Here is a 23,732-nt window from a genome sequence, read left to right as displayed (position 1 = left end):
GAGCATAATTTGAACTCAGGTCTTCCTAACTCCCATTGTAATACTTGATCTACTGTTCCCCCCACTATCCCAATAACAAAACTATAGCACTTACCTCACAGATTTTTTATGTGATAAGAATGAGATGATATTTGTAAAGGATTTTACATTCTATAAATTCATTTATTATTATTATTATACTTATTTTATTTTCTCATTTCTATGTTTGCTGGAGTCCAACAGTATTGGTTTGTCAATGTCCTGATACTATTTTTTACATTTAAAAAGGTATTCTTTTTTTTAATTTTTATTTTATTTAATAATAACTTTATAATGACAGAATCCATGCCAGGGTAATTTTTTTTTACAACATTATCCCTTGCACTCCCTTCTGTTCCGATTTTTCCCCTCCCTCCCTCCACCCCCTCCCCTAGATGGCAAGCAGTCCTATATATGTAAGATATGTTGCAGTATATCCTAGATAATTGTTTGCAGAACTGAACAGTTCTCTTGTTGCACAGGGAGAATTGGATTCAGAAGGTAATAATAACTCGGGAAGAAAAACAAAAATGCAAATAGTTCACATTCATTTCCCAGTGTTTTTTCTTTGGGTGTAGCTGCTTCTGTTCATCATTGATCAATTGAAATTCAGTTAAGTCTCTCTGTCAAACAAATCCACTTCCAACAGAATACATCCTTATACAGTATCATTGTTGAAGTGTATAATGATCTCCTGGTTCTGCTCATTTCACTTAGCATCATTTCATGTAAGTCTCTCCAAGCCTCTCTGTATTCTAAAAAGATATTCTTAAAAAAATTGCCCAGATAAATTTGATATTTTGCATTCAGACATTTGATAGCTGCATGATTCTAGTCACTTAATCCCTATTTGTTTTAGTTTCTCATATGTAAAATGGGAACATACTGGTGAAGGAAATGGCAAGCCACTCTAATATTTTTTCCAAGAAATCCTATGGAAAAAATCCTTGGGTTCATGTAGACTCAGACTAGATGAACAACTGAACAACAAGAATATAAAATGATTACTTTTCATAATAAAAGACTCTATTAGGATTCAGGATTATCTTCAATAGGCTTCCTAAAAACATCTCCCGTGCAATTCCTAGTTGTAGTCAAGATGGTGGGGTTTTATTCTTCATATTGTTCTCATGTCGCTTTAATTTTTTTCTGTTACATCTCTATATATTGAGAGCTTTCATTCTGTGTAGTTTGAACATTATGAGTCTCTGATGTGGTGACATCTATTAAAAACATTCTTATGTTTTTGTGGATCATTGTTATATCTGGCGTATATAATAGGTTTTTGTTTTCTCAGTGATAATGCTTTGGTTGCGATCCAGTTTATATTGAATTTTCAAAAATATTTCAAAGATACTTCAAAGTATTACAAAGGTTTAACATCTGTTAATATATAAAGAATATTATTTCTGGTATATAATTCTCACCAATACAGTTTTGTTTTCCTAGATATTCAAAAGGGGCTAAATTTTTGCGATCTATGATAATATTTCATTTATTCACATGGCTTTAGGCAAGCCATTTACTGTCACTGGGCCTCCTTTCTGCAACTGTAAAACAAGAGACTTTTAAATCTCTTTAAAAAAAGAGAGTTTTAAATCTATGATCCTATTATATGTTGCATTTTCTTGTCATTGTCTTGCATAATTTGCATTGATCAATAAATCTAGGATCCTTAAGTGTAACCCTTGTGAAATTCTTGGTACCTATTATGATATTGATGATATTTATAGTTATATTTAAAAGATAGCATATAGAATGATCCCCAGTAATGCTTTTTTCTTCTCATCTTCTTCCTAGACTTCCCTGTCAGTGAGGGTCTGCACTTAGCCACTTACCAGAAAATCCAAGCCAGTTGCTGTCTGTCAGGTTGTGGCGTCTTTGCTGAAAGTGTCATAACGACCAGCTATTAGCACTTTGCTGTTTCTATCAAAAATGGCTTCTTAATTCAGTTTAGTAAAATATAGCAATACTTTTAGTGACAATAATCAGATCTGGAGACTTTTAGAAGCAAAGGGCTTATCAGACTGACCCCCTACTCACCATTACCAGGCTGTTGTCTGGTGTCTGGTTTCCACAAACCCATGAAAAATTGTCTGGGGATTAGGGATGTTTTGGGAAGTCAGTGGAGATATTATAGTATTTCTTCTTCTTTTTCTTTTCTTTTTTTTTAACTGGCTCTTTGGTTCTATTTTCTGGTTTTCCAAGGAGGAAAGGGTAGGAAAAGCAGGCTTATTTGATTTTTATATCCTGAGCTGCTGTGGTAAAACAAAAGAAAATGAAAACAGCACCAAAGTAAGAGGTTTTGATGTTGTAACTTGTACCCAAAAGACAGAGATGGATCTTAAGACGATGTAGAGCAATGACCTTGTCCTCTTCACTTAGATTTTGTTCTGATTAAACTTAATTTGTATGTATATTGGGAGGACCCTGGAAGACAGTAAATTTTATTATTCTAGACTCCAGAGATTCCCATTCTTGTAGTAGTAGTTATTGTTATTGTTTTTGAGGGTCCAAAAATGTGTTTTGAGGATGCAATTTTTTTCTAAGGAGTTAAATAGAATTTTGGCATAGAACTTCTAAGTCAGACAATTGCCTTGGACCATGTTCTTAGAATCACCATCATACAAAATCAAATTAATAATCTACTTCTATTCAAGAGGTGAGATAGAAGAAGTAAAGCCAAAGGTAACATCAATGTTCTAAACATGAAAGACAATTTGACCTGCTGTCACTGATACAATGGTGAGGAGAGACAAAGTCTTAAAGGAAAGATAATAGTATAAGTTTTAAACATGTTGAGTTTGAAATGTCAATAGGGCAGCCATGTGAAGATATCCTTTTGGCAATTGAGAGGTTAGGAATGATATATAAATTTAGAAGTCATCTGTATAGAGATGGCAGTGAGGAAACTTACTATCCAAAGTAAAGTGTGGATTGGAGTTTGGAGGACTACTTTTGTACTTTTATCTGACATAAAGCTGAGTTTTATAGCCACAATTCCAAAGTCATTTCCTTATTTAGAAAGCTTTTATTTTCCTGGTCTCTAAAGAAAGAGACACTTTAGAATCTAATAGATATCTGAAGTTATCTCTAAGCGAAGAGGCCTTCCCCTGCTTCATATCCATTGGCTAGGCAGTAGCCACACAAGGACATCATCCCCTTGCTATTTAGGAAACTTTAGGGTTAATGGCTAATTTCTCTGAAAATCTCTCTGTCAAAAATTCTCTGTATTACTAAATCTCAATAATTCCTAAAAATTCTAACTACAACCTCTGAGGGAGATAAAATGGAACACTGGAAAAAAAATCAGATTTGGAGTCAGAGGACCTGGTATTGAGTCCTTGACCTATCATTTACACTCTATATGGCTTTAGACACCTCTCATAGCTTTAGTTTTCTCATTTGTGGAATTAAGTTTTGCTTGAGATGGTATCTGGGCTGCTTCCTAGCTCTCAATCTCTGATCTTTACCTGCAGCACTTTGACTGCTTTTTGTTGACTGCTCTTACTTAGCTACTGGTTCTTTACTTCAGCTATAGAATAAAGCTGATCTTCATCAATGAGAGAATTTCTAATCATTGTACTTTAAGCAACTGGGAGCTGAGGGTCTGGCAGATAGTTTGGTAGAATAGAAACCTAGAAGATACTAACAGAAAACAAAGTTTCCCTCAGATGTCCTGCACAAATTTTCATGCTCAGTAAAATAATTTAGCAGAAAGCACTGTGGTATCAATAAAGGACAGAGGTAGATGACAGAGAGGTATAATATAAGCAATTGAGAGATAGAGAGAAATGTAAACACATAGATAGAGATAGATCTGACAGGTAATAGATAATAGATACAGATATAGATAGATATGGATGTCAGATAGGTTTTAAGTGACATATATGTGTGTGTGACCTGTAGATATATAAAGAAAGATAATTTATGAAATGTTAACTATATGCCAGGCACAATCCTAGGCACTGGGGATACAAATATAAGTATGTATGACTGTGCGATCAACAAACAATCCTGCAGTGTCAGAGCTTGACCACATAAATTGCTAGCACATAGATTTTTTATCCATGTTCCTTAGATATAACTATTCTCAATACGGATGCACTCTCTGCATACCACCTGGATTCATGTATTCTCTAAATATGTATCTTTACCCACTGGTGATGTCACAGTCTGTGGGAGAACATAACCCTCTGTGTCAGTGGGTGACGACTCACAAAGTGCCTTGAATCTGGGTTAGATTTTCTGGAGCCTCATATCCAAGATAGTACCCTGAGTTCTGTCCGGATAGATGGCAAAGTGTTGGATTTGGAGTCAGAAAGGTCTCATTTCAAATCCTGACTTAAACGTTTACTAGTTGGGCAGTCACTTTACCTCTGGCTACCTCAGTTTTCTCATCTGTAAAGTGTGATCACAATAGCACCTCCTAGGATTATTGTAACGATCAAATAGAATAGCCTATGGAAAGAGTTTTGCAAATTTTAGAGCATCACATAATTGCTAGCTACTATTATTTTTTATTATTTAGACCGAAACTTTTAAGGAAGGTTGTTCAGCAGCAAGCAAATGTTTCTCTCTTCCAGAGCTTTTATTGATCCATTCTGTTCAAGCTAATGAAATCCATCAAGAATTTGTATTCAAAAATGGTGTTGACTGTAAGCAAGTCTTTTCAATGCGCATCATCAGCAGGATAGTCTCATAAAATATGTAGTGCCATACGTGTGTGGGTATATATAACATACCTAATGCGTATGTATTTACAGTTATGTAATTAAGTTTTACTTTCAAAGGGAGACAGGAAAACAGGAAGCACAAATGGGTTAGGCCTTTTCTCTGCTCTGATATTCTCTCTGGGGATATTTTCAACTCAGCCTAAGGGCCCTAAGGGCTCAAAAAACTGCAGGGTAGGTGGAATAGGAGGTTATATTCCTATACTTAAATAGGCAGGTAAATAAGCAAATATCCTTTCTGAGCTGAAACTCAACTCTTTTCCTCTTTTTATTCCAACCTTAATGGTTGTCAGAAGGCTTAGATTATAAACGTTATTTTTTCTTAATTAACTCTGAGCCTAATAGTACTGGCAGCCAGATAACTGCATGGGATTGTGGGTTTCCATGGGCATATCCAATTAATAAACTGAGTCCGTTTGGCTGTGAGAGGCAAGGTGGAAGATGAATCAAAGGGAACACCAACATTGTGATCATGGGAGACTAATTGAACTGAAGCCACTAACAGAATCAGTGAAGTGAGGTTAAGGTTTAGGAGAGATAATACTATCCATCTATATTTATTGCCTCAGCAAGCCCCAAGAAAGTAAAGAAGCAGCCCAATGACTTTAGGTGGGATGGGAGCCACAGGTTGTCTGATATGGTTTTTGTTTCTTCAAGGACTCCAGAGGAGAAGGCTCACTGGGGATTCCATGGTTCTGTCAGAAAGTAATACAAACTTTCCACCCTCTCTTCCCACTTTCCCAGACCCCCAGGAGTAATGTCCCAAAGAGCTGTTTACTATGATCTCAATCCAATAAATAGTCAAACATACTCTAGCCGGAGCTGGTCAGTTTCTTCAGATCCATTGCTTTGAATTGAATCCTGTTTTTTTTTCCCTTTTGTATCCAAATTCATCCAAGAAGTGAGAGGATGGCTTTATCATTACCATCATTACCACAAAAGGGCAACTCATCCCTGGCTAGTACTGGGAGTCTTAAAGACCTGAGTTTGAATCTCACCTTTTACAATGATTAGTTGTGTCACATTGGAAAGTTACTTCACTTTTATAAGCCTCAACTTTCTTATTTGCAAAATAGTGATGATGACTTATTGATTATTGATGATCCAATGATGCTGAACTCCTTGTGATTCTTCACATGAAATAATCCTATCTCCTGACTCAGTGAATTTTCACTGGCTATTCATCATGCCTAGAATTCACTCCTTTTCCAGATTTGCCTCTTGACTTTCCTAGATTCCTTCCATCAAGTTCCAGGTAAAATTCCATCTTTTATAAAAAGCTTTTTCCAGTTCCCTTTAAACACTCTTCCCTCTGTAATTACCTCTAATTTAGTCTCTGTGTCACTCTCTGTCTTTCTCTCTGTGACTCTATCTCTTTATTATATACATACATACATATATATGGAGTAGATGTGTATATTTTTCAACAACACGTTTGTTGTTGCTTAGTCATTCGGTTGTATCCATTTCTTCATGATCCCATTTGGGGTTGTCTTGCTGAAGATATTGGGGTAGTTTGTCATTTCCTTTTTCCAGGTCATTTTATAGATGAGAAAATTGAGGCAACCAGAGGTAAGGCTTGCCCAGGATCACACAGCTCAAAAGTATTTAAGGCCAGAGTTGATAACTTTAATTAAATATATTAATTTATTTATTATTATATTACTATATCATATGTATAAAATATAGATGTGGGCATGTTGTCTCCCCATATGATCATGAACTTGAGAGCAGGAACTGTCTTCTTTCTTTGTATTCTCAGTAATATTAACACTTTAGAATATAGTAGTAATTTGATAAATGTTTATTGACTAAGCATCAGAAAAAGAAAAAGACACAGAGAGAGAGAGACCTTATGTGGTAAAGATGATAAACAACAAAAACAGTTAATGTTGGCAAGATTAGAAGAAGACAGGTACACTAATTCATTGTTGGTGGAGTTGTGAATTACTCCAACTGTTCTTTAAACAATTCAGAATTATTCTAGAAAAAATATCCATACCTTTGACCAAGGATTCCACTAGTACGTATATATTCCAAAGAGGTCAAATACAGAAACAAGAATCCCATACTGTTTTTCTGTGCTTGTAAAATACTGAAAACAAAATGAGTATTCATCAATATGAGAATGGTTGAAAAAATTGTGGTAGTCAATAAGCATTTATTAAGTGTGTACTCTATGTGTCAGGCACTAAGTTAAGCAATAGAAATAAAAAGAAAGGCAAAATAGCCATACCCTAAAGGAGTTCAAATTCTTAAGGGAGAGACATCATGCAAATACCGAAATACATTCAAGATAGTTAAAAAGTAGGTGGAAAGTAATAAGAGAGGGGAAGGCACTAGAAAACATTGTGGAGAATTTTAAGCTCTTTCATGTCATGGGACTTTTTACGTTGGTAAAGCTTATAGATCATTTCTCAATATAATAATTTTAAATGTATTAAATTAATTATATTGAAATTTGATTATGCATGTGCCTACATATATATACATATACACACATGCACACAATATATGCCCACATATACATGCATACACACACACACACAAACATGTACACACATTTATGTATCCCAATATTTCTGAGAATTTGCTGACTGGAGAAGATCTCCTGCTTTAAGTAAGTTTAAAGCTACATCTTCAAAGAAGGCAAGAAAACTAAGGTACAAAGGTGAGAAAGAGAAGAGAGAGCCTATTAGACATGGGGATCAGTCAACATGAAGGCATGGAAATGAGGGAAAGAGGGTCTTTTGTAAGGAAAAATAAGTAAGTTTGAGTGCCCTATGTAAAGAACAGCAAATAGGATTTCCAGATCATAGTCTGTCTAGAAAGGAATAAAGACAGAGAAAGGTAGGAAATGGACAGTTTATAAAGAGCTTCAAATATGAAATAGAAGATTTCATGTTTCAATCTTGGAAGTAAAATGGAACCACTTCAGTTTACTGAGTAGAGTTTGATATGGTCAATCCAACTTTTTAGAAAAAATAATTTGACAGCTGAGTAGAGGATATATAGGAATTGGGAGAGACTTGAGGCAGGAAGCCCAATTATCATGACACTACAGTAGTCTAAATGACAAGGGATAAAGTCGTGGCCTAAGGTAGTGGCTATATGATTACAGAGAAAGAAATACATATATTATATATATGCTATTTAAGAAAGGTAGGATTGATAAGATTTGGCGACCAATGAGATGTGTGGGGTGAATGAGGAGTCGAGGTTACACTGAGATTGTGAACCTAGGTAACTCAGAATGTGTTGGTACTTTCAAAAGCAATAAGAAAGTCCACAAATAGGGAGGAAAATTAATGAGTTCTATTTTGGACACATTGAGTTTGAGACATCTACAGGAGACCCATTTTGAGGTACTAAAAGGCAAACTCAGTAATATGGAATTAACATGAAAGAAATTACATCTGAGCATTCACATAGAGATGATCATTGAATCCATGATTGAAATTAGACTAAGTGGAATAGTGTAGAGTGAAAAGAGAATATTTTTTAAATTTTTATTTTTTTTCCAATTAACAAGCATTTAAGTTCTCTTCCTGCTCACATTATGAAGAGGGAATAAAATTCTAGTGACAAATAGACATAGTTAAACAAAAACAATTCTCACATTAGTTGTGTCCACCAATGCATGTGTTATTCTGTTTATTTAGCATATTACCTCTCAGGAGATGGGTTGTATTCTTCATCATCTATGAATATTAAGAGCGCAGTGGAATGGTATTGCACTACAGGAGATGTTATATATTAGTAATTCAGAGAAACTCCATAAGACTTTATGAAATAATACAGAGCAAAGCAAGCAGATCCAGGAAAATAATATACACAATGACTATAATAGTGTAAATGAAAACATCATTTAAAAGCAGCCTAACTTGGGCTAATGGTCCTAAGGAGGTATTCATGAAACATTTTCCTTTTCTCAAAAGGGAGGTTGGGGACTGTAGCTAGAAAGTGCTACAGGAACATGTCCAATGTGGTTGCTTGGTGGATCCAATTTCTTTAACTGTTCTTTATCATAAGTACTCAATAGGAAGGAGAGAATGATCAATTGAATGATCTATTGAAAACATTCATTGATAATACTTTATAGATAGAGAAAAGTTATCAGAAGAAGCTAGATTTACAGTTAGAAGGCACTTTAAAGATCTTCTAAATTCCCTTATTTTTATAGATGAGGAAATTGAGGCCTGAAGGATAGAAATTATTTGTTCATAAGATCTGAGTCTTTTCTTTGTCTTGTGTCTTCTTCACTTTACAATGCTCTTTCCTGTCCACTTTAGATTACAGCTCTTCATCATCATCATCATGCTGGACACAGCTGGAAATGCCAAATGGGAGATGGGTAGGGGAGGCATGTAAATAAGAGTGCTCTTAAAAAGCATCAACTCCTTCTCCTGTCACCTTCCCCTCTTTATTTTTTGCTTGCCTAACAAAAGATGAAGGAGAATGCATTAAGAATGAATGGCAGTAATGTACTGATGGGACTCTTTCCACTGGAGTTGAAGACAATCAAGATGGAGCCCTGAGGCCCTGAACTTAAAGCCCCAAAATGAACCCTATGGTTCTCTCAGCCAATAATTCTGCATTTGAAGGCCTAAGTGATTGTTTGAAGAAGGGGGGCTGGAAAAGTTAAATGCAATGAAAGCATGAGAGCATGCTAAAGCTCACTGGAACAATGGCAATAATATAAACAGCACAAGAACATGAAAATAATGAGACTTGGGTAGAGAAAGACAATGAAAAAGATAAAGAACTGGATCCATTTGTAAATTCAGTGATAGCCTAACTTGATTTCATATTGGGACTCCCCCCCCCCCCATTTGAGCATTTTCTTTTTTTGGAGAGGCAGATTGGAAAAAGAACTGAATGTGAAGTCAGGAGATCAGCTTTAAAACCCAGTATCTCAGTTTCCCCATTTATAAGATGGGAATGTTAATAATGGTACTGCCTACTTCAAAGGAAATTGCTTTGTTAAACTTAAAGCTCAGTTCATATGTGATCCCAGACATTATTTAATTCTCAACAGCTTCCTCTCTCACAGATCTTAGATCACCAAAGAAGATTTGAGACTTTTCTACCTCACTTAACACAATTGTTTATAACACAGTACTGACTCATGTTCATTAGTCATTTAATAAACTTTTAAAAATGCTTACTAGTTACAAAATAAGCATTAGATACTAGGAGACCTTCTGAAATGAATAGGATTAGTCCTGTGTCCTCAAGGATCATACAGTCGAGTAGGAGGCTGAGACATGTACAAAAATAATCCTGATAGAAGACTGAATTTGTGGTGTAAAAGTTTTAGAAAAAAGTGGTCACTTCCTGCTTGGCAGTGGGAATGGGACCAAGGAAGGCTTCACAGAGCTGATGTTACAGGAAATGGGCCTGGATGGGAAGTATTTTAGTAACTGGAGATGGTTAGGGAGCGTTTAAGGAATCCTGACTCAAGCTTACAACAAACTTGCATAATCAAACTTGCCAAGATGTGGAAACAAGGTTCAAATTCTTCAGTGCACACTAAATTAGATATGTGATTTTGGCTAAAATAACTTAAGCTCTGTGTGTTTTCAGCTTTCTTAAATGTCAAGTATAGACAACATTCACCAAGAGAATTAAAATTCCATTAACCAAAAGAATTATGAAGTAAAGTATGGTAAGCATACTCTGTTTGCTTCAGGATTTGTAATTGTCATCTGGGTATCCAATTCTCTTTAGACTGTCATACTTCATATCTCACTGCCAGAAAACGCCACCAGGAGAATGCTGGTATTTTTTAAAAAATGGGCCATTGACTTCAGCTGGAGTCACGAAAAGAGCTTTGTTATTTGATAAAAGTAATCAACTTACCCTATTTCTTATGTCCAACTCATTGTCCCTAACATACATAGTGATACATAAGCTCCCAAAATGTGCTATAATCTGGACAATAAACATTCTTTATCCATTTGGTATTTCTCTGTGCATAGTCAGACCAAGCTGCTTTGAATGATTACAGATCTCTTCCAGGATACTCTGCAGTGCTATAAACTTTGTTAAAATCAGTACAATGTCATCTGCATTGGAAATCCTTTGTCATCCATAGGGAATCCCATTTTTTAGATGTCATCCAGGAAATGTATGATCAAAAAGAGAATGGAACCTTTATGTTGCTAGGAAACTAGACTGTATGAATCTTCAGGACCAAGGACCTGTTCTACTCTTCTTGAAAATTTCCTCAGTATCTAATGTTGACTTTGCAGCTGGTAAACATTTATACATGTTTGTTGAATGAATAATGAACATGAGTTAGCCTTGTGTTACAACCAACTATGTCAAATGAGGTAGAAAAATCCCAGACTTTGTCTGATCTAAGTCCTAGCATTGTTATGCTTGGAATGTTAGAAGGCCTAAATGGAGACCTCCATCTTGTTGGGTTTATCCTTTCTGAAGGACCTTTTTTTTCTTCAGTAGTGTTTTTTTCCCAAATACATGCAAAGATAGTTCTCAACATTCACCTTTGCAAAAGCTTGTATTCCAAATTTTTCTCCCTCTCTTCTCCATTTTTCCCCTTCCCTAAGACAGAGAACAATTCAATATATATTAGACATGTACAATTTTTCTAAACATATTTCCATATTTATCATGCTGTGCAAGAAAAATTCATATCAAAAGGAAAAAAATGAGAAAATTAAAAAACAACCAACAATAACAAAGATGAAAATATTATATATAGCTCTTTCTCTCTCAGATTGCAGATAGCACTTTCTGAAGGTCTTATTTAAGGACAATTACAAGTCATGGAAGTTCACAGTCTTTTAAAAAACTAAAGTTGCAAGGTACCCAAATGGTAATGGAGTAGTCTATGTTATGCATGAGCAGGCTCCAATGTAGTATTAGGAAAGATTTATATGGGAAAAATAACATAAAAGTTATCAAAGAGAAGTAAAAAGAGAAAAGAAGGTGAACAAGCTATGTATATTGTATATAACAAAATTAAGCTATAACCAATATACAGTGCACATCCTCTGTGAATATCCAAGCAACATCAAAAAATCTGGTAGTAGGTCCCCGAAAAACTGAGCATAGCTTTGTGAAGGATTTACAGGAGAGAATAGACAAGAACCACTTTAGATCAGAAGGCATGAACAAAGTACAGTCTACACCTCAGAAGGGATTGTCCACACCAATCAGATCATGAATCCATGGAACTATTAGAGAAATAAGAAGGGCTGAACAAGATGAGAAGATCTAGATGAATCATAAATTGGGCCAACATTGATAAGACTAAAGTTCCACTGTTGAATTAAAATGGAATGTGAAATGGTACTAATTGATAAAATATAATATAGGAGGAATTGTGAGACCCAAATGAGTAAGTACATATAATGTCCTAACACTTTATAAATGTTAGCACTTTCTTCCCTTACTCTTCTTACTTTCCTTTAGATACTATTTGATTCCTCTCCAGATTCTTCTCTTCATTTTCTTCCATGCCACAGGAACCCTCTCACCCTTGAAGATCATTCTACTCCTTAATTCTCCTCTTCAAGTTGGTTCCTTTTGGAATGTCTGTTCTAAACAAACTGCCTAGACTAGGCAGGTTCACTCTCTCATTCTTTTCCAAAATCCACATTTGAGTCCTCATACTTCTTTCTCCACTATGTCTTTTCTTCCTTTTCTCAGCCCCCAATCCCTCCAGTTTTATTTTGTGTGTTGCCTCCCCCCTCAATATAAATTCCTTTAAGACAGAGACTGTCTTTCCTTTTGCTGGTAATTGTATTCTTGGTGCCTTAGCACAGTGTCTGGCACATGGTAAGTACCTCATAAATGGTTATTAACTGGATGAATGACTTGCTTTTCCATTGCAATAATTTGTTTTTCGTTTCTGAGATCTTAAACCCTACTTTCTAGAAAGTGGAGAGCCATACATCTAAATCCCTAAACATCTAAATATTGACATCAGATATGCTTGCAGCTCCCAGGGTCTGTTTCTTTATCACATGCAATTGACTGGAAAATTTAAACAAGAGTTGTATATTTTACAAGGAATAAAGTGCCACAATTTTTAAAATACACAATCAGAATTGTATTTAAGGCAAAACAATCAGAAATGTATTTAAAAAGAAAACTATCCAGAGCAGACTGGATGGTGCCCCAATTTATAAAACCATACTAATCTAAAATTCCCCAGTTAAACTTTCAGTCTATACCCTATGAGTGGGCTCCTGAAGCTAAAACTAGCACTTGTTCAAAACCAAAAATGTCAGCCTTCACATCAGACTCTCTCCATTCTTCTTGGCTTTACTAACTAATTTCAATGAAGATTTGCCCCAGATAACCTGTACCCAAGTCATTAATATACTCTAGAATCTCAGGATAATTCTCAGCCAATCAGGAGCCCTTCTGATTGCTCATGAGTCACTGCTGCTGGTGACTATTCATTTCCATTTAATCACGTAAAAATCACTTCTTTCTCCTCCCAAAGATAGAAATGAAAAAATAACCTTACAAATGATAGCATGGTACAGTGGAAAGAGTTTTCAATTTGGAGCCAGAGGATCTGGATTTGAATCCCAAATCTGTTACTTATTATGTGACCTTGGGCAAGTGGGAAATTTGTTTAGATTTTCTGAGCCTCATTTGGTTTTCTGCAGATTAGGTGATATTTAATGAATGTCCCAGCTCTAAATCCTGTAAGATAGTATTACATTTATCATTAACAACCCCGAAACATCTGGGTTTTTAATTTAATTTATACATAACATCTAGTGTATCTCCTAGATTTCATAGATAATACACTTTTTGTCACATATGGCATTCTGGTGAGAAGGAACATGAGTAAAGGTCCAGAGAAGACAGGACAGTTCTGAAGGCAGCTGAATGTGGAAGGCTCAGTTCTTGGCTCAGTAAGTTTATGTTTAATAAAAGAAATAATTGGTTCAACAAATCAGTCCTCTCATAAATACATGATTTTGGTCCTAAGGAGAGAAAGAAAGAAAATGTGTTTGTCTTAGGCTTCCCCATCCCCACTCCTAAAATATTCAACTCAGAGTAGTGCATCCTTTCTGAGATCAGAGACAATACCTTTGCAACATAAGCTGTGGTAGTGTGTAAGTAAATAGCTATACTGGAATGGAATTGATTCCTTCTACTCCTCTGTCCTCCAGTATCCTGGAGCTGGGCAAGACTCCCAGGAGTGCTTCAAAGGCTTGGCTTCACCTATTTTGCTGTGGCCCTGATGCAGATTGCTTTTGGGGTGACAGATACACAGATGTATCAGGTGAGTAGCATACCTGTTCTTGTCTGCAACCATGTTGACTAAATATACCTGGTGTCCCAGATGAGGAAGACCAAGATACCCCACTGCATTTGGAACCATCTCTAATTGTCCTGATCTATATCTGGCCACTGGACCTAGATGGCTTCAGAGGAGAAAATGAGGTACCTTTGCACAGCCATCCCTCACTGAAATTCAATTCATTTGGAAATTGTAGCATCTCTTCCTGATGTCATGGTTCTCTTTGACAAACAAAGATTAAATTATTTTGTTCCATTGTCCCACTTTAAGAACAAATAACCCATGTGTCAGGCATTATGCCAGATGCTGGGGATCCAAAATTACAATGCAACAGTCCCTGAACTCAATGAATTTATATTCTAATGTATACACATACACGTGTATATTATACATACACATATATACACAATGCATTTATGTTCATGCACACATGACATATGCTATTTTTGTTCAACATATATGTTATCTTATATTCAAGAAGAGCTCTTGGGCATGGTAGTGCATTCCTATAATCCCAACTACTAGGGAAGTCAAGACTCTTAGATCTCTTGAAGTCAGGAGTTCTGAGCTGCAGTGGATTGTACACTAATCCAGCATCAATATGATGAAACCCTGGAAGTAGGGGTAACAATGGTTTGCCTAAGGAATGATGAATGGGATGAATGGGCAGATAAGGAATGGAGCAGGTCAAAGTTCTCATGCCAAGATCAGGCTTGGAGAATAGCTCTTATACTTCCAGTCTGGGCTGGAAGAAATATTTTATGCTTTAAAAGTCTACCATGTTTTTTGACTCTTCATTTTGAAGGGAAAAGGGGGATATTATAGTCAAATGATAAATCTCTGTATCAGGAGTGTTGGGTTTTCCCCTGAAATGTCCCCCCAATGAAAAGGTTTCTCTATACTCTATACTTGCCCTTTCTTTCCATTTTGTCTTCTCTTATCTTCCTTTTACTCTTTTACTCTTTTCTGGGCAATAGTTCTTTTCTAATTATTCTGGGACTTAACAAACTGACATTTGCATCCAAAGAGTCCTCACAAAATATATGTGGTGCCTATGTTTTCTGAAATAGAATTTGGCCTTAAAAATATCAGTTTCATTCTGGAATTTTTTTCTTTCAAGGACTGATATACTTTGCAAGTCTTTGCAAGATTTTCAGAGCTAGACAGGAACTCAGTGATTCTTGTCTAACTCAAACTCCAAAATGAACTCCCATTGCAATGTGCCAATGATTATCAAGTTTCTACATTAAGACCTCCAATAAGGGAGAACTCACTAAGGAGATAGTCCTCAATCGACAAGTATCTATTAAGTAGTCTTCTTCTACTACTACATTATTACTAAGAACTTTGCAATTATTACCTCCTTTGATTCTCATAACAATCCTGGAAGGCAGGTGTTTTCATGATGTCTCTTTTAGTGATAAATAAACTGAAATGAAGTGAATTACCCAAAGTGACACAACCACTAAATTTCTGAATTTGAATTTGAACTCAGGTCTTTCTATGGGTCTGGCTCCATTCTTATTTCAGTTATAATTTTAGATAGTTAGAGTGATTTCACCATAGTATAATAAAAAGCAGATAGCATTTCTCATGATTTTTGTATTCCCAGCCTCTAATCTAGTGCCTGGCAAAGAAATGGCATTTATAAGAATAAATGCCTATTGGTTGATTGATTTTTGATTACAGTGGGAATTGTGCTAGATTTGGAGTCCAAGATTTGAGTATAAATCTTTGGGCAGTCATTTATAACCTCTGACAACTTGGGCTGTTTCTCAGGCCCTTAGCCTTCCTAACTACAAAACAATATGGTTGGGCCAGATGACCTTTAAGAACCTTTCTAAATTTAAATCTATTTTCTTATTATCCCTCTGATACCATCACTCTGTGGTCCTAAGAATGTCCCTATCATTTCTTTGTCTCCCATCTGTTTAGGTTAACCTGTGGTTGGCTCCCTTCAGAGATGTTGTCCTTTACTGGAAGGAGTGGTTTATCATCATCAGCCTGGAAATCCTTTGGTTGTGTCTGACCTTCTTGTTGCCTGTTCCTGGCTGTCCCAGGTAAACTCCAGCCTGGTCAGGGCTCACCCACAAGCCAAGATGGAACCATGTGGAGCTATTGAACATCAAGTTATTGGGAATTTTTAAAAGGCTCAAATTCTTCCTACTAGCAGCAATGATCTTATCATTTCTTAGGAATCTCTACATCAATAATACTCCTAGGTTTATTACCTGAACTTAAAGAATCAAAAAGCAATGGGACTAAAAGGGTCTTTATATATCACAGGTGTACTTTATATATTTCCACAGGTGAGAAATCTGAGATGAGAGGTAGAATATCTTGCCTAAAAATAGCGTGGGCTCCTGTTATCCAATTTAGGCAACTTAAAAGGTAATTTTAAAGGATCTGAACCTTGAAGATGAAGACTTGCCATCTAGTGGAGTGAACCGAGGATCAGTGTTTACTCTTGTAACATATTTTGGTGATGGCTTGGATAAAGACACGGATAGCGTAGTTATCAGATTTATCAGGAAGTTATCAGTTATCAGAAAGCCAGGAAGTTTTGTTAACTGTATGGATTACAGAACCAGGAGAAAAAAAGATCTCAATTGGTAGAATGTTGAATTGAATTTAAGAAGATGAAATGTGATTCAGACAAATGCAAAGTCTTATATTTGTTTTCAAAAACAAATGTCAAAAATAAAAAAAAAAACAATAGATGCATGGCTAGATGGCAGTTTTTCTGAAAAATTAGCTACGGGAAGGGGACTTAATGTCTACAAGATAAATGAGCCAGCGATATGATTTGTCAGAAAAAAAATAAAATCCAATCTAAACTGAATTAAGAGAAGCATATACTGTATCTAGAATCAGGAAGATATTATTACTTCTATGCTCCCTCCAATGTCACTAAAAATCTCTTTATTGTTAAATCCAGTAGCCTTTTCTCAATCCTCATTTTCCTTGACCTTTCTACATCATCTGACACGGTCAGTCACACTTTCCTCCCTGAGAATCCCTTCTTTCTAGGTTTCCAGGACATCACTTTCTCTTGGATTTCCTCCTATCTCTTACCACTCCTTTGTCTCCTTTTCTGGATCTTCCTCCAAATCATCTTCTCTAAGCACATGAAACCATCAGGACTCTGTCCTGGGCCCTCTTCTCTTTTCTCTCTAAACTACTTTCACTTGGTGATCCTCTCCCATGGATTTAATTAACATTTCTAAGCTGATGTGTTTTAAATCTATCTATCCATTTCTTATCTTTCTGCTGACCTCCAATCTTACATCTCTGAATGCCTTTCAGACATCTCAAAATGGGTACCCAGTAGACATCTTAAATTCATTATTTCCAAAAGAGACCTGATATTTCCTCCCAAATCATTTCCCTATTACCTTCCCTTTTACTGGAAAGGGCAACAACAACATCTCAGGCTCACAATCTAGGAGTCATTTGGAATTTCTCACTCTCTCACCTGCCACCCCATCCCCATTCAAATTGTTACCAAGGTCTATAAATTGCAACATATCTTTGCAACATATCTTGAATACTGGTCCTTCTTTCTTCTGACATAGCCACTACCCTAATGCAGGCCCTTATTGCCTCACATTAAGATTATTACAAAAGTTTTCTAGGGGCCTCAAGTCCTTCCCCACTTCATTTTATCCCTCATTCAGCCAGGATAATGATTTTCCTAAAGCACAGGTTCAAGCATGTCTTCCCACCTTCTTAAGAAACTCTAGTGGTTTCCTATTGCCTCCAGAATCAGATACAAAATATTCACTTTGGTATTCAAGCTCTTCATAATCTAGCTCTCTCCTCTCTTTCTAATCTTTTTACACAATCTTTCCGATCTATACATACTCTGTGATTCACTGGCACTGGTCTCTTGGTTATTCCATGAACAAGATACTCCATCGCTTCACTGTGGGCATTCTCTTTGGTTGTTCCCAATGCCTGGGAGTATCTTTTTCCTGACATTTAGTTGGTGATTAATAAATATATATTGATTGCTTGATTAGAAAGAATGAATGTAGAATATATGTTCAGTTCTGGTTACAATTTAGAAAGGGTATTTATAAACTGAAGAGTGTCCTGAAGCAGATGATCTAGGTGGTGAAAGGCCTTAAGATCATGGGTCAGATGGAGGAGTTAGTGATTTTATTACTCTGGAGAAGAGAAGACTCAGGGGGAATCAGGATATTCACATTTCCAGTGAATTCATGATTTAAGTCAATGTGGTCAATCTCTTCAATGCAAATTGCAGTCTCTTTGTATCTTCTTATCCTATGTGACTCTCATCTAAGTCCTTCCACAGATTAACTATATAAGGGATCCACATAGTTTCCTAGGAGGGTTTTCTCAGGTTTGCTTAATGTCTCAAGGTATTAAAAGAGCACTCAAATACTCTATTGTTACACTGTATTACATTTTCTTCTTTGAGATGCTCATTCATCATTTTTGGCCACACACTTCCTTAGTGGCATCTTTTATACCCTTTCTCTATAATGCTTTATAATGCATTATAGTTTATTTACACCCAGCAAATAGTCCTCTAAGGTGGCTAGCTTAGACAGCAGATAGAACTCCTGAGTCACAGTCAGAAGAGCTGAGTTCTACACCTGGCCATAGCTGTGTAACTCTAGGCAAATTATTTAATCTCTATCTGCCATAGTTTCCTCATCTGTAAATGAGGGTGATAATATGTACTTCCCAAGTAAAAAGGTATTATTAAGAGGTGGAATGACTTGCCCTAAAAGATACTAGGTTCCCCTCAATTGAGGTCTTCAATAAAAGCTGGATGGCTATTTCTAAGAGGATTATAGTTTAGAGCTGTGAGACCTTAAGGGTATCTAATCAAAACTTTTTATTTCACAAATGAGGAAAATGAGGGAGTTGAAGTATACATGAAACAATTAGAATTTGAACTCTGGATGTGAGAGGAGAGATTCTTCCTTGAGTGCAATTTGGATTAGATTACCTCTGAAGTCCATTACAATTTAGACACTCAAGGAGAAAAGATTATAATGAGTCAGAAGGACTGTGGAAATGGTCCTTAGACCTAGACAATGCAAAAAAGAAGCTATAAGAGTTATGAAGAGAATACTATTTAGGAATTCATTAATCATATGTCTCAAGTGACTATTTTGGGTTAAAACTAAGTAGGAACAAAGACTTGCAAGAAAAGCTCCGGACACAAAAAATATTTCTTAAAATATGTTGGGGGAAAGGTGAGGATGACACTCCACAGCTCAAGACACTTCAGTGGCCTTTCAATTTCTCTAGGTTATATGATACCAAATCCTGATGTTGTTAATTAAAGTTCTTCAAAACTGACTTTAGCCTACATTTTCAGGCATTTCATATTTCTCTTTCAAACATGTTTAAGTTCTAGTGACACTGTTTTACTGACTGTTTCCTTTATGTGGCATTTGATTTCTCATGCCTTTTCACCCCCATCTCACAATTAAAATATACACTTTGTTCATTTCTCTTAGAATCTTTAGTGTTATTTAAAGCTCAACTAAGGTACCATCTCCTATTGGAAACCTTTCTTGGTCTCTTTAATTTTTAGCCATTTGTCTCTTTCTCAAATTACCTTGTACATTACCTGTACTATGTAAAAATTCCATCCTTTAGTAGAAAGTTGGTTTCTTAATATCAATGATTTATTTTTCCCCGTTATTTTATTGCACCATTAGACAATATATGCTTTGGAGTGAAATGCTTAAATGAATGAATCAAAGAAGGGATAGTAATCCTGTTTATTGTGGATGGGATGATGATGATAAAAGGTAGAGAAGGCAACATGATAAACTGTTATTTTGCTTCTGTTTTCTTTGCCAAGGAGGATCATGTTCACATTGAAAAAGGCAAGGCCAAAACTGAAATGGCTAATGGGGGGATGATATCCAAGATAAAGAGGGAAATAGCATGAAGGCATCCAGCTGTTCTAAATGAGTACAAGTCACTAGGATCAGATTAACTATATCCTCATGTAGTAAAGGGACAGGCAGAGGCTATTGCTAAAACCACTATCAATATCTTTGAAATATTTGAGAATGAGGACAGAACTATAGGAATGGAGAAGGGCAAAGGCTGGCATCTCATCTTTTAAAGGAAGAAAACAATTACTAACAGCTACAGACCAGTGGTTTTTTTCTTAACACCTAAAAAAAATTTACAATGATTTTTAAAGGAATAGCTGTTGGATACCTGAAAAAGAAAATATTTATCACCGAGTCAGGTTGATTCCATCAAAGCCTGACAAACTAATCTCATCCTTCCTTTTGACAGGGTCTCTGGAATAGAAGATAAAAGGAATATTATAAATATATTTATCCAAATGTTAGTAAAGCATTTAACAAAGTACAATCAGGTAGATTTGGAACAGATATATTGACTCAACCTGAAGAGTAGTCATTAATGAGCAAAGCCAACTTGGAAAGAAGAAGTCTCTATTTTCTGGCTCACAGGATCTGGTCCTGGTACTGTTTGATGGTTGTTTTACTTTTAAATATATGAGTTGGGTCAAGAAATGAGGCAACTTTATCTAATTTTACATGATAAGATGGGGAAGAAGAATTACCATATAGATGAGAGAATCAGGACCCCACAAGATCAAGAGAGACTTAAACATTCAGCTGCATCTAATAAGATGAAATATAATAGGGATAAATGTAAATCCTTATAGTGGGGCTCCAAAATCTATCACAGAAATAAAATACGCTGTGAGAAAGAGGCATGGTTATGTAACAGTTCATCTGAAAATGAACTGATGGTTTTAATATACTCCAACTTTAATTTGAGGCACCAGTGTGATATGATATTATATTAATAATAATTTTAGCTAATATTTTGATGTTATTGAGTCATTTGAGTTGTGCTTGATTCTCTGTGACCCCTTTTGGGGTTTTCTTGGCAAAAATACTAGAGTAGTTTGCCATTTTCATTTCCAGTTTTTATTTTTAGGAATGAGAAACTGAGGCAAACAGGGTTAAATGACCTGCCCAGGGTCACACAGCTAGAACGTATCTAAGGTCAGATTTGAATTCAGGTCCTCCTGACTGCAGGGCTGTGATTTTCTCCATTTCACCATCTACTTCATAGCTAATATTTATATAACTCCTTAAGATTTGTAAAATTCTTTAAATATATGAATCACTTGGTTATCACCACAACCCTGGGAGGGAGATGCTATTATTATTTCAATTTTTCAGGTGAGAAAACTAAAGCTGAGAAGCTGTTACTTATCTTGGATCACACAGTTAGTATCTGAGCTAGAATCTGAACTCAGACTTTCTTTTCTCTAGGCCTAGCATTCTACCCACTAAGATATCTTAGCTCTGATCCTTAATCCAACTTAGAGAAGAGAAAATTGTGGAAGGGTGGCCTGGTAGCCCACTTTAAGTCTTTAAGAGATTTTCATGCGGAAGTGGGAATAGATGTTTGATAATATAGAGTACAACTAGGGGCAATGAGTCAATGTTATAAGGAGGCAAATTTCACAAAGAAAAACTTCCTAACAAATAGAGTTTTCCAATTTGCTGGGTTCTCCTTCATTGGAAGCCTCTAAACAAAGGCTGGATGCCCACTTAGGTATGTGGTAGAAATTTCTTATTCAGATGCTGCTTGGAAATCTGGGATCTCTTTCACCTGAAATTCTCTAATTCAATGTTTCCCTGATCCCTAGCAAAATTTTAAGCTGTATTATTCCATGGACAATTTGCAAATGCTTAGTAAAGAAAGCAATGATAACTTGAATTAAGTGTGGGTGAGCTAAGAACTAATCATGCTTTATTAATCTCATTTTCTTTCCTGGCAGGGTGTCCAAGCTGAACCATCATTGTCTTGCTACAGATACATAAAGTATATATGGATTTTAGTAAGACATTTGATGAGTACTTTAATAAAATCCTGTGGATAAGATGGAAAGTATGATTATATGGTCTGATAGATTCATAACTGATTGAATGCTCATACTTAAAGATTATTCACTGATTAATGGACTAATGACATCTTGAAAAGAAATCACTAGTAATATGCCAATCTTGACTTGGTCTTTTCAGAAATGTTTTTTTAACCAGTTACTTAGAATCATAGAATTTTAGAACTAGAAAGTATGATGTGACCACCACATTTTGTGAGAGACATTGTCAAGATGAAGCTTGTTTAGTGAAAGACAACAAGCTGCATTAAATGACTCAAAAGCATGTCACACAAGCAATGATAGAAGATTCTGGTGACATTTACTGTATCATATGGTAGTACAGCATGAAAATCAGCATGGAGTAATGGATAGAGATCTGTCCCTAAAACCCTGAAGATCTGGGTTCAAGTTCTGCTTTTAGCATTCTGATTTTGGACAACCAAATCTATTAGGTTATAAGAAAACTCACTAAAATGGGAATTCTTAACTTGGGGCTCGGATGGGAAAGTATAAGGGCTAGTGAACTTAGATAAGGAAAAAAAATAGCGGCTTTATTTTCACCAACTTCTGACTGAATTTTTGTATTTCAGTTGTGAACAATGGCAACAAAACATTCTGAGAAGGGTCCATAGGTTTCATTAGACTACCAATATGGTCTGCGCCACAAAAAAGATTAAGAACCTCTTTTCTAAGTCTAAAAGTTGCAAAAAAAGATTAAGAACCTCTTTTCTAAGTCTAAAAGTTGCAAAGAAGGTGCCTACTTATAATCACAGAACATATTTCTTCACCTGGGTGTTCCTCATATTAAGGAAATCACAATTCCAAGCTCTAACCCTAACCTTATCCCTATGATGTTATTAAGTTCATGCTTTCACAGTGGCTGTATTCAAATGACATACTAATATGCTATATTATAATAGAGTTTCATTCTACTATCATTAAAGAAATAACTTCAGAAAGCCATATATCAATTTCCTCTTTATGCTGCCTATAGCTTATTTGTATATATTTGCTTGTCCATTGTCTTTTCCATTAGATTTTAAACTCCTTGAGGGAGGAGCTTTTTTTTGCCTTTCTTTCTATCCCCACCACTTAGCATAGTACCTGACTCATATTAAGTGCTAATAATGCTTATTGACTCACTGACATCTGTTTACATGTTGTAAATGTTCTATGGTTCACAGTCAGGTAGCACCCAAACAGAAGCAAGACCTCTTTCCCTTGAGAATGATTGTCTGTCTTGTTCCTGATGTAATTGCTTTGTTAACACATAGGCCAGATGAGAGCTGTATGCCTTTTCAGGACTATTCAAACCCTGCTATCCACTGTTGTGGAAAGGTGGATGACTGGTAGCTGTGGAGGGGATGCTAGGGACATATAAACTACAACTTTTAGAATCACAACCAAAAGATGGTCTATTCTGATCAGCTAAGATGCCAATGTTATCTCTTATTTGTTTGCGTGAAAAAAAAGTCCATTCCTCCATGAGTGTTATTGGTCCTTCTCCCAGCATTCTATTTCCATTCCCATCCCCACTCAAATCCACTTATGTTGTTTGCCTGCTTTTCATAGGGGTGGGTAGGAGAGAGTGAGTGAGAGAGCCCAGTAAAGTGGGCTGCTCATTCTGAGGCCCATATATCTTTTTATTTCCCCAAGGGCAGCTGCCCAGACATGAATGCCATTAATTCTTTTTAGAAGCAGCTCTTTGAAGAGTGAGGACTTTGAAATGGGTAAGTTTTCCAACAGAGATTTCAAATCA

At 35.9% G+C, this 23,732-nt stretch overlaps 1 protein-coding gene across 2 annotated transcripts in view; it reads left to right on the top strand.

Moving 5' to 3' along the window:
- The window catches only part of LOC127551861 (heparan-alpha-glucosaminide N-acetyltransferase-like), a 428,410-nt gene that overhangs the window by 242,545 nt on the left and 162,133 nt on the right, over window positions 1–23,732 (top strand). For both annotated transcript variants that reach the window (XM_051981996.1, XM_051981995.1), the window contains exons 11-12: window positions 13,913–14,025; window positions 15,979–16,103. In XM_051981996.1, coding sequence (XP_051837956.1) covers window positions 13,913–14,025; window positions 15,979–16,103 — 238 coding nt within the window. The remainder of the gene's footprint in view (window positions 1–13,912; window positions 14,026–15,978; window positions 16,104–23,732) is intronic.

The sequence above is a fragment of the Antechinus flavipes genome, chromosome 2 (genome assembly GCF_016432865.1).
Source record: "Antechinus flavipes isolate AdamAnt ecotype Samford, QLD, Australia chromosome 2, AdamAnt_v2, whole genome shotgun sequence".
Taxonomy (NCBI): Eukaryota; Metazoa; Chordata; class Mammalia; order Dasyuromorphia; family Dasyuridae; genus Antechinus; species Antechinus flavipes.
Note: the sequence above shows the minus strand (reverse complement) of the source record. Positions and strands in the feature narration are given on the sequence as shown.